The sequence below is a fragment of the Lycorma delicatula genome, chromosome 13 (assembly GCF_047948215.1).
Source record: "Lycorma delicatula isolate Av1 chromosome 13, ASM4794821v1, whole genome shotgun sequence".
NCBI classification, from domain to species: Eukaryota; Metazoa; Arthropoda; class Insecta; order Hemiptera; family Fulgoridae; genus Lycorma; species Lycorma delicatula.
Genome location: NC_134467.1, coordinates 23,271,983 through 23,284,175, shown reverse-complemented (window position 1 = coordinate 23,284,175; position 12,193 = coordinate 23,271,983). Strand labels below are relative to the sequence as shown.

Sequence of the window (12,193 nt, the reverse complement as noted above, 5' to 3'; positions counted from 1 at the left end):
GTTCTAGTTTAGAATAGGTTTTTTTTTAAGTCTGAAGTCGTATGTAGTTCATAGTATTTCTTGATAACGTTCAATTGTACAATTTTGACTAGTGCGTCAATTTATTCATCAGTCTAATGTGACTTGCATTTTCGATATTCAAAAAATTTGAAAGTCCGTACTCGCTCTACAACTTAACAATAAATTTTAAAGTTAAATGGCCCGTACGCTCGAAAATAATCTTGGAAGGACAGATCTTGGAACAAGTACGAGTTTTCAATAATCTAGATTTTGATCTAATATAGGACAGAAATACAGATGTCGATAAGAAGGTGAGCCGATTTGAGTGAGTCTGCGGTTTAGTACGCAGGATAATAGGGAAACTCGGTAAAGAGGAGACTCAGTTAAGATTCTATAAACAATGGCCGTGTCTATTCTTACCTAAAGAAGTGAAGTGTGGGTTCACTAGCACGCCTACCTCTCGCCATTTTAAATGCCTGGGCGGAGTCCTAGCCACACGAGATCCTACACAGGACAATGTACCCACAAACGCCAACACAGGTTGCAGAAGCTGTAGACTAGTCAAGTAACAACAACGGCAGAAACCGCAAGGAAATCAAATTATGCCAGAGTCACACCATCAGTAAGTACGGCTACTCAGTCTAAGAATGAGACTAGCGAAAAAAAGGACAGATCCACTCTTGTCCGATACGGAAACAACTCTGGTAACAGAGTGTTACCACGAGAAGCCTACGGTCGAAATTTTTATGTTGCCCAAGAAGCTGTTTTGTAATGTAAAAATAAACTTACAGCCTTACCCATCAGAGAGGAGTAGGACCACAATTCACAGAACAGACAATGAATGACCTAGAAGATCACCCAGCTTGAGATGGGCGTTGTTGAATAAAAGTCCGAGATTCACAAGATCAAATTCATCAAGATCATCTAGTGTTTCGCTTTCCGTCAACTGTATGCGTTTGTATTTATATATTATCATATGCGCGAATCTCATTCCCCTCTGCAGTGTAAAATCCTTATCCGCCAAATTAATAAGGCCGACTTTAATATCACTTCGGTAATCAGCATCGACTGAACCTGGTGAATTCACATCTGTAAAGCCATAGCTTATCGTCATACGCAATCTAGGTCTTATTTGCGCTTCATATTTTTTAGGCAGTGAAATAGCAATGCCAGTTGCGATTATTTTTATTTCACCGTGTTTTAAAATCGTATCGATTTTTGAAATTAAATTTAAACAGGCGCTTTGATCGGTCGCATATTTAGGAAAATCAACGAAATTATTCATTTTCTTAATGTTAAAAACTTCCATTTCTACGTATATATATATATATATATATATATATATATATATATATATGTAGAAAGGAAATAATGAAAAAATCAGAAAAAAGGTTCTCATTTTTTTTTTTAAAGCAGAAGTAAATGTAAACAAAATAGATTGAAAGCTATATTATGTATAACTAGGAAAGGTGATTAATATATTAAATTAGACAATTTTTTTTTACTTTTTATTTATTATCAGTTTCATATTACATATTTAATAAGAAATTCTAATTCTAAATAAAATATCTAATTCGAATTTTTCATATAATCGAGTTTCCACGTAGAGTTACTTATTAATAAATGATTTGCTTTAAGAGCTCAGATACCTTAGTTTCAACTTCATCACCAGCCGTTACTGTTTTCCCTGTAGAAACTATTTCATTTTCGTACCTGACTGAAAAGTAAAGAAAAATATAATTTAAAAAAAAAAACCATAAATGAAATTGAAAGACTCTAATTATGCTAAAGAGAGAGATACTAATTTTATTTTCATGTTTTCCTCGATAGATGATTACCTGGAGATTATCGATGATCGATAACATTTGTTCACACCAACATAATGTAATTTGGTAAAATTAACGTAACTGTTTATTACAGAGAAGTAAAACATTTCAACAATGCGTAAAACGAATTACGTGCCGGTCAGAGCACACTTCCATCGCTCTTTCCGTCTAGTCAAGGCCCTCCGACCCTGGACCACGATCTCTTTTCTGCACCGTTTTACTCGTTCTTGAGATAATACACTCCTATTTTTGACGCAGGTACAACTGAAGCGATCTCGGCCAGTGTTGACCGAAAATCACTCATTTAAGCAGTTAAATGACTGAGATAATGAAATAGTACTGAATAATTAATAAAAATAATTAATCAACATGCGTAAATATTGGCTAAATATGCTACGTTAATATTAACAAAAAAATTAAAAATTAAATATTTTACTTATAAGCATTAAAAAACAAAATCAATCATTTTACATCATTGTTTTCCTTTCACCAATGTAAAAAGGTTATTGAGTTAAATATCTACCACTCGCGCCAAAGAGATAAATCTGAACAATATATTGCCGTTACCAGAGATGTCGATGTCAATAAGTGTGGGCATTATTTTAATCAATGGTAAAACATTGTGCCCTTTTCATTTTGATTCTAAGATCATAATTCCCTACTTGGTTACATTTTGCTACTAAAAGACACTTATTGCAAACTTACCCCTCGCTGCAACAAAATTCAAAAAAAATATTATTTTGGAAATCTACTTTCAAATTTGTAATCACGGAAATATAATTCGAAATCGGTGAATAAAAATCCCATATCGGACTAACAGTTGTTTGATTGAAATGAAAAATTTATTTACTTTGGCGGAAGTACTAGTTTTAACGACTGTAATAGTTTTAACGACTGTAATAGTTTTAATATTACCGGCTACCCGGTTGGCTTGTTTGGGCGCTTGCTTCGCCAAGATAAGAGTTTCGGCATCTAGTCCCGACTAGTTTAGCTATTAGTTTTCAGAATAGAAAAAATCGTCAGGATAAAACTTTCGTGTTTGCGAACAACAATTTTTTAATGGATAAGAGAATAGAATTTTCATGTATTCAGTAGACTCAAATAAAAAAATATTTGACATTACAGTTTAGTTTGAAATGTAGTTAAGGAAAATAACTACTTTTGAATAATTTTATTTTATAGACAGACAAGGCGAATGCGCTTCCGCTAAAGGATCAGTGAGTTAGTCGAGAGAGCCACAAATTAAAAAGTACATGAGTGAAATTGTAAGAAGCCTAAACAAAGGAGGCAGTAAAGGCGAAAGAACGCACTGATGGAAATACCAGCCCAGACATTTGCTTCTTTGGATCGTGACAGATGCCAGATTGTTGTCTGCGGTAGCTAATCAGGTTTGACAGTGGAAAAGACGGTCTTTCATAAAATAAGTAACAGGAGTCAGGATGCCCAATAATTAATCACAGCACAGAAAACGCAGCCCAGGATTCTTTTTTATTTAATATTTTTCTAGAAGCATCTTTCTAGTATAGGTTAGAATAATATTTTATGAATATTCTGGGCGGACATTATTAATTGATCGCTAATGAAACTTATTAAAATCCTGTTTTTCAGGTCAAATATTCACGGTACGAATTTACCCTACCGTGTATCCGATATGTATTATAGAATTATAATTTACTTCTTGTTAAATGAATTTAATTATTTGTATTTTTGTACGACACGAGTCCGTAACCATAGATCCTATTTTATTAATAAGTACGGTATAAAAAGGACCGAAATAATGAAAATTAACACAATTTATCAGTTTTAGATATTTACTGGTATAACTGGAAAATATTAGAAGAATATAAATTCAGATTGAACCTTATCTAAGGGCTGAGATTATAAAAATTAAACTGAAGTTCAGGTAACTAATTAAACTGTGCGTATCGCTTTGTTGTTACACGGTAAAGCTAAGAATGAATATACAGAAATACAAATGCGATGCAGTACTTCCTACAGCGTGTAAAGTATGATTTACACCGCTAATGGTACAGTTAACGGAAGAATGAACTGGGTAGACAGGACGTTTCAGTCGCCTGTCGGGATCAGTCAACATCTTCGGACCAAATGAACTCTCTATTCTTTGACAAATAACTTTAACTTTACTTTTAATTTTACTTACCTTTATCAATATAATAATATATGCATTCCTCCATATTTTTACTTTTTCCGTGTGAAATTAATGGGTTTTTTGTTTGATCTATATCAAATTGTGACTTTTTCTCCTTCGGGAAAGTACTCGAAGCACAAGTAGTGATCCAAGTCTGAATTGCATCCATGTATCTCTCATGGTTTAAAAATATATCTTTCATGGTGTCCCAATGTTCACCATCATTTATCATATTAGAGGAATTTATAGTAAGACGTACTGCTGACTCAATATCATTCCACCTTTGTAATTCAAATTGTACAAATTTTTGTATACATGAAAAACATTTTTCATTCAAATCATTTATACCATTATTACTAAAAAAAATATTGTAACTAAGATCATCATCTTCATAACGATATTTTATTTTATAAAAATCCGTAATACTGACTGCAAAATAAAAAAATAATATGTATGTATATATAAAGAAGTACAATAACATCTAAAAATATAAACAAGACTTATAATCCTCAGTCATTGAAGTGGTAAGGAACGTAGAATAAAGAGGCGTTCAGGGAAAAACTAAAACTATTTTATTTATCTGTAAATTCTCTTTCTTTATTGACAAAAAACAGTATTGGCATAACGGGTATTATGCGTCCCGTTCATCTTTGATGCCGATAAAACAGGAATAAATTTTTTTTTACATGGAAAATTTGAAATTCCATTTTCCTTTTCAATATAAACTGAAATAGTTATTATAATGATTTTTTAAGCAAAATACGAGTATTTTCATTTCATTTAATACTGAAAATGTTTTATAAATAAACGATCAGATTTTCAGTCATCTGATCGTTTTTGTAGTATTTTCGCGAGCCGTATTTTGAAAAATATCAATAAATGAAAAAATAAACTTTGACGGAATGTAGGAGATAGATTCAACGACGCCGCAACGACCTTAGATAGTCCAAACAATCTGTTTCCTAAAAAGGGCCGTTTGTGAACTCACAATGGTTTATCCTACCGATCGCAGCAAGTAACGTATTTGACTTCATTAGGAGGAATTCATTTCGGAATTTTTTACTTTCGCAGATTCACATGTTTAAAGAGGCCATTGTAGAGGAACCTAACAAAGAATTCATCGATCGATATCGGCAGAAAATTTTCTTTTCTTGAAAAACCTTTCCATTATTCATATATAGTCTGCCATTTTCACAGTATATTTTGCGTTCTTCAGTATTGTTTTAACCGTATGTCCTGGTGTTACGTGTACACTGGAAAAGAGTTTTAGCGTCCATGTCTAGCATTCTGCGCTTCGTCCTCTTCTCCTGTAAACCAGTAAAATCCATACAAAATATTTATCTGAACAGATTTCCTCTTAATTGAGCCTAAAAAAGTATCAAATTCACTTTTTTAGGAATCTTTAATTTCGAAAAATTAAAAAGGCTACGCCTTTAAACCACAAAACATATTAAAAATATGAAATGATGAAGATCCCAAAATCTGCTAAAGAGAAACAAACATTAAACAGGGAGTTTTTAAATCATTTATCGGAAGGATCAAATCTGAGGTGCACTTATAGAATAATTTAATTAGAAATTCAGAATTTTGTACACGAAGGGAAAATTTCTCCTCGTGTGCTCGTGGATTCAGTTCAAATATACGAAATTTTAAGAACACATGGTCGTAAGATGATATTATAGGGTAATGTAAAATTATTTTCAGCACCCTATTAAAGATTTACTTTTTTCTAGAAAAAGAAATATTGCAATCTTTTCCCACGGTAAAGATTAAGAAAACCAGTAGTTAGAATTAATAGAAAGCTATTATAATAAACAGTAATGTTTTGATTAGTTAAATAATAAATTCGTTAATTACTACTTATAGTCGAGTTGTTATTTTAATATGTAACATATGTTAATATGGAGATTATGTAAATTGACCGGTATGTTTATTACATTCTCCAAAATTCTATTATGATTAATTTAATTCATCCGTGTTTACGCAACACCAAAATTAATCAAAATTACCATAACGTACGGTAATAAAATTAATGGGTTCTGTAGGTAAATTAAGGAGAAATTTCTGGTCGATAGGATAATAGTAATATAAAAATATGATTAATATATAATTCCGGTTATACAAAAAGAATACTTACATTCTGCTCTAGTAAATATTTGCATGCATCGTGTAACATCGAAAAAGTTATATTCTAGAATTAATTCTTTGTAATGTGTTGTAGTATAAATCTCATAAAATGTCTTTCTGGTATTAGTCGGCATGCCTTTATCACATACATCTTGCCAATAATAGTTTTTCTCCTTAAATAATGTCATGTCAGATTTAAATTTGTTAACAAATTTTTCCTTCTCATACACATTTGACATAATTGCAATTGAATCTAATTGCTTATTTATTTCAGTAACTAAACAAAGATAACAGCTTATCTGTGTATGATGTAATTGCATGCTGTGAACTAATTTAATAATATTTTGCTTTTGTGTGTAATAATATTCCTCCCAATCGTATTTATCGATATCCAATTGGTCTCTAGCTGCAAGCAAACCAGAAATATTCATTTTTGTGCACAAGTTTTCGAAATGATTTTAAAAGTGAGTTAAGTAAGTTTAATTCAGCGTACAACTAGGGGTTACCCACAGTGATACTTGGGGGTACGCCAAAGAAGTTGTTCATGATCCCTTGCGAATATACCATCGTGTATCAACTGAGTACAAGGTTCTCTTATCAGTCACTGTGTCTGGTTTAACTAGCGTCTAGGGAGCTTAACATCATAAATGCAACGGATTTAAAGCGCATACGCACGAAGCCTAAGGGAATGAAAAACGCTCTGTCTTTGGAGAGAAGATACTGCAAAACGTTCCACCTGAAACCGCTATCTTCGTACGCAAGCGTTTTTAAGCCGACGCATTTATGATGTTTAGCTTTCTGGTTTCACGTTTTGAAGAAAAAATGTTGTATCATATTTAAAGTTCTTCGAAATATTAAACCAGATTTTCAACGGGTCATCAACCTATTTACTGAAAACGTAAAAATCAATAATCTTTCGATCGCAGTTCAAGTACAGTTATATATAAATATTAAATTATATGGGGTAAAATTAATAATTATTTGCGTGTTTGGGGTACGCGATCAAACTCCTTCTGAGATCGCTCTTCTAGAACTATGATAGCATGAAATAATAATTGTTCCGTTCCTTAGATTTTGTGTTACGGGATAAAAAGTTTTCTTTCCTACTGTTTAAATTTTTGTAATATGAATTAGAATTATTTACCTTCATTATAGTAAACGACAGAAACCAATATTATTAACACCAATTTAATGTAAACCATTTTCACTTCGTTTAAAAATCTAAAAAAAAACCAAAAAAACAGACATTTAGTATTTTATTTTCGTTTTTATAATCTTTTAATTTATATAACTGTAGCATAAACTAAACTAAGATACGTTTGCTCATAGATTTACCGTTTCGTCATGAAAAAATGGAGCGATTCGGTTTTAAATAAAAATTGCTTCTAAACAACCGGTTTATGCATTAATCGTAGTAAATAATTATAAACAGCATAATATTTCAAGTGAAATTAATAATCAATACTTTGTTAATATAGATATTATTAATTAATTCAATAAAGCAGTTAATTTTAATAGAATATAGTTTTAAAGAATTAAGTAATAAGTTGTGCATCTACATAAATACAAATATAAATATTCATTTGTTCAATAACTTAATTCTCCGAAAGTTATTGAAATTTTTAAACAACGTTGTATTCGAATACGCGCGTGTTTTTATATGCCTACTATTTATATACCTAAGCTAATACATTTGAGAAAGATAAAAATCATGCTTTTTTTAAAAAACAGCGCTATCTGTAAGACGTTAATGCAAAAATAAGTAAACGGGAAGAAGGTAAAAAGAGAAGAAGGAAAAATGGGAAAGAAAAAAAAGGGAAACAAGGAAAACGAAATGGAAAGGAGGAAGAGAAAGAGAAAAGCGGAAAGGTGGGAAAAGGAAATGTTAAAAAAAAATTATGGAAGGAGAAATGGGGGAATGAAATGGGGCAGAAGGGGTAAAACGTGGGAAAGGAATATTGTAAAAATGAAAATTGGGAAATTTAAAATGGAGAATGTGAAAGTGAAAAGGTGGTTAAATTTTGTGAAGTTCCGTAATGTTCATTTTGTTAATGTTTTATCAAACTTTCAGTTGTGTTCATTTGTAAATACGAGTATATATTTTTATACTCAAATTTATCAATATCGAACCATTGTTTCGTCTGCTAGAAACGAATAAAAATTTGAATAATATTTTACCGAATTAGGAAATTTAGTAGATTTTATTAATCGGTGAAATAATTTGTGAAAAATATTTTAAACTTGTTTTTTATTGTATACTAGAAACGCTGAAACCTAGTATTATATCGGTTAAGAGTTAATCAGTGAAATAGAAAAATATTCCAAATAGTGTGTAAATCGATTGTGACTAGAAGCAAAAAAAAAATGGTGAATTTTAGAATTTATTAAAATTTATTTTAAAGAGTAGTTCTAAGGATATAATTTATTTTCATAAATCGCCAATCGTAGAACAAATAGACAATACTTTTTTATAATTTGTTTTCTGTTCCGACAAAAAGAGATGCAGAATATATTATAATTATATCAAAAGTGAAATACGTACATGTTACAGCATAAATTAGAAACAGAAAAGTAAAAAATTATAGATCTAAGTATTAAATACATTGATATTATCTATACTAAATAATTATTTTCATTTGAATTAATATCGTATCAAGAAATAAATTATCAAATATATTCCATCTAATAATACAGATAATAATCGTAATTATGTACTTTTAGAATTAATCAAAATTTGATTAGGTCCATCCCAGTAATATAATAATATCTTTTTGCGATTCTACCGCAAAAGGAAAAAATAAAAATTGTAAATTATAAAACAAAAATACCGAAAACGCTTCAAGGACAATATACTACTACTTTTTTCGCACCTTCGCACGTGCTGTGTTGTTTCTTTCGTTATCCGTAGCAGTCAATCTTTTAATTTTATGTTTATTAATCAAGTAACGGTATGTAACTGCAGCCTGTCACACATACAATAACGATGGCAACGGCTGTGTTGGTCACAACACTTTCCCACCCCTTAAAATAAAATCGGAATTTAAAAAACCCAAAAATGGTTTTTAAATATTTATCTGCAGAGTATTTGCAAGGTCAAATCTACTGAATATGTGGATTACTGTAGTCGTGATTAGGAAAAATTACAGTCATTCTTCAAATTTTTTTTTACCTTTTTCAGCACTGAAATGAAGATTGCACTCACTATTGAATTTTAATCCTTTTAAATAGGTATTTAAAAAAAAAAAATTACCCCTTCGAACTTGGAATTTCAAATAAACTAGAAATTGGGTTTTAAATACTCATAATCAATCATTCTGTTCAAACCCAGCTCATACAAGGATAGACACTCACAGATCACATTTTATTAATTCAATTCATTGAAGTTTGGGCTTCAATCGGCAAATCTCCACTACAAAATATATATATTTCTTTCTAATTTTTCAAGATGAAATATAACTAAAACCCTTCTCAATAAAAACAAAAAAAAGGGGTAAAAATTCGGTTGCTATTGATCATGTAGTTTATCTTTTTATCCGGACCAAAAAAAACTCTTTCTCTTAATTAATAGTATAGATTGATTGAAGGAATAACCCTAAAATCCCAATATGTCCTAAAGTTTCGGGCATCCAAATTTTTTTATATAATTGTCATAATTTTTGACAAGGCTCAACCCTCAGAATTGTTTATAAACTTAAAAACATTAGATTTAGATAAAATGGATTTGAATAATTTTTCACTGGTTAAAAAACGGAATGCTGTTGCTAATGAAGTATCTATACGGCTTTTAAAGTATAATAAATTAAAAGTACTTTTTTAATAATATTCTTATTTATGAATAAACATAACTTATACATATATAAATATATATATATATATATATATATTCCATATATTTTTCTTTGTATAGAAAAATCCTTCCCGTCTCATCGCGGCATTTATTTTATTATGCTGGACTTTATTTTGAAGGAATTTTCTATCTTTAAATGGTATGGTTCTTTTAACTCTTTTTCATTAATTAGTATTGTTTAGATCAATAATTGATTATTGTTTTCTAATAATTCTTCGTAATAACCAATAAATAATATTTTTATTCTATGCTACATATTTCAAAATCATATAGTTGCATATTTTTTCAAGTGCATAATTAAAATACTTTTTAAATAATTATATTGACAAACGCAATGTATTAAACCTATCGTGTACTATTTTGTTTAAATACATAAAGATAATAAATAATAACATTAGATAAATTTATTTATCTATTAAATTATTTTTAATATATTAATTTATTATATTTTTTATAAACGACGTAGATGAAATCCGGCAAAAAAGTATGTCCCCCAAATTTTTACAGTAATTCGTTTATTTATCGATAGATTTTCAACAAATAAAATCTGATGTGGACATTACAAGACATCCTTGTACGTCTATTAAATACATAAAACTTTATTTCTTTAATAAAATCTTAATTTTCAATTTTTTTTACAAAAAAGAAAATGAAGTCGGCTTCGAACCGATGTGCCTTCCGTTGGTAAAATCCAAATATTCCATAATTAAATTGTTATTTGGTTATAACTCCGGAACCAGATATCTTTGAAAAGCATTACTGAAATTACAAAAAATTCTAAAATCCATTATTTTTTATTTTTGACTTATTTGGACTTTTTTCTCAAGTCTATTGCAATTCAAAAGGAAGGTGCAAAACTAGATGTTACCGCAGCCCTAAATACAAAATTTCAACATTATACTGCTAATCGATTTTGAATTATGCGAGATACACCCGTACGTACCCACAGACGCCACACCGAATTTATTCAAAATTGATATAGGGATGGTCAAAATGCACATTTCCGTTGAATTCTGAAAACCGAAATTTTTCCGATCACAATACCATTTTACTTCGTATAACGAAGTAAAATAAGTAGTCAGTTTGCTTTCAAAGAAATACTTCACATTTCATGAAATAAAATATCCTTTGATAAAACTAAGGACTAATAAAAAATTTAAGATTAAAATGTTGACGTGTCAGCCATTTTAATTTTTTTACTCTTGTGTATATTCCGCTTAATTGTTTTCTTTAATATATAAACTTTGTATGTATATATATATATATATTTATGTGTGAGTGTATTTGTACATGTATGTGTGCCTTTCATTATAACTATTCATTATTTTCATTTTATGACATATAATTTTAAGTTCGAAAAAAAGAAACATTAAATGATAATAAAAATAAAGCCGAAGAAAACCCTATAAATGAACGTTTTGACTTGTAGAGTCTGATAACGAGTAGCAAAATTCATTCATATATATATATATATATATATATATATATATATATATAAAAGTTTATTTATTGACTTCAATGTACATCAAATATTAAAAAATAATAAGATATAAATTAAATAATAATAAATCATCTTAACTTAAATATTAAATTATTATGAAATAAAAACATATTTTATTATTGCAATAATATTAATAAATTTTGTAAATTAAATATGTTTAATATTAGCAATAATAATAATAATAATAATTACGTGAACTCTAATACACTTCAGTAGTTAGCAGGAGTAGATGCAAATCGTAAATTAATCATTGCGGCACCCCCTTTTATACTGAATTTTGTGAAAATAAAGTATGTTTCTTACGTAAAAGATAAATACATATGTATTTACTTTACCTGCATTAAAAATTGCAAACAGACGTATGATGAAACCAACATTTAAATTTCGCAATATTGTGCAATTTAAAAAAAAATAGTTTTTCTTATTATTTTAAAAAACCCAAATATTTTATTATTCTATATTACTCAACACTGACACACAGAAAAGAAAACTTAGTATTTGTTTTAACAATCACTTGACTGAAAATTTTCAATTCTTTTCCATTTCTAAACCGTATAGACAAACTTCGAACTTGTATTATTGAATAATCGAAAAAAAATGTTTCTTCCCTTACATTATCTACCCCATTCATTCTTATGAATGTGAAACAAATAATGTCAGGTGAAGTAAAAGTTAAGTGGCTTCCTTGACATTGTTGGTGAACCGAATTAAGGTTTGTAATGGTAAATATTAACTGCATTTCG

General features: G+C 29.3%; 2 protein-coding genes across 3 annotated transcripts in view; both read right to left on the bottom strand.

Moving 5' to 3' along the window:
* The window catches only part of LOC142334114 (uncharacterized), a 69,158-nt gene that overhangs the window by 41,105 nt on the left and 15,860 nt on the right, over positions 1 to 12,193 (bottom strand). The gene's annotated exons all lie outside the window — the stretch shown is intronic.
* LOC142333650 (uncharacterized) lies at positions 1,506 to 11,705 on the bottom strand. 2 transcript variants are annotated; one of them, XM_075381030.1, is made up of 5 exons: positions 11,643 to 11,705; positions 7,247 to 7,323; positions 6,113 to 6,508; positions 3,988 to 4,404; positions 1,506 to 1,717 (listed from the first exon to the last, which is right to left on the bottom strand). In XM_075381030.1, the coding sequence occupies exons 2-5, from the start codon at positions 7,302 to 7,304 to the stop codon at positions 1,617 to 1,619; spliced, it is 972 nt and encodes a 323-aa protein (XP_075237145.1). In that variant the 5' UTR covers positions 7,305 to 7,323; positions 11,643 to 11,705; the 3' UTR covers positions 1,506 to 1,616. The 2 variants fall into 2 exon arrangements, with proteins under 2 accessions (XP_075237145.1, XP_075237146.1); XM_075381031.1 differs by lacking the exon at positions 11,643 to 11,705 and having other exon boundaries at positions 7,247 to 8,487.

Excerpts from the sequence above, each read along its gene's own strand:
- LOC142333650 (XM_075381030.1), bottom strand. The coding sequence starts at position 7,304 with ATGGTTTACATTAAATTGGTGTTAATAATATTGGTTTCTGTCGTTTAC. Across the intron at positions 6,509-7,246 it reads TGTCGTTTACTATAATGAAG|CTAGAGACCAATTGGATATC; the intron begins GTAAATAATTCT and ends GTTTGCTTGCAG. Across the intron at positions 1,718-3,987 it reads ATATTATTATATTGATAAAG|TCAGGTACGAAAATGAAATA; the intron begins GTAAGTAAAATT and ends TTTACTTTTCAG.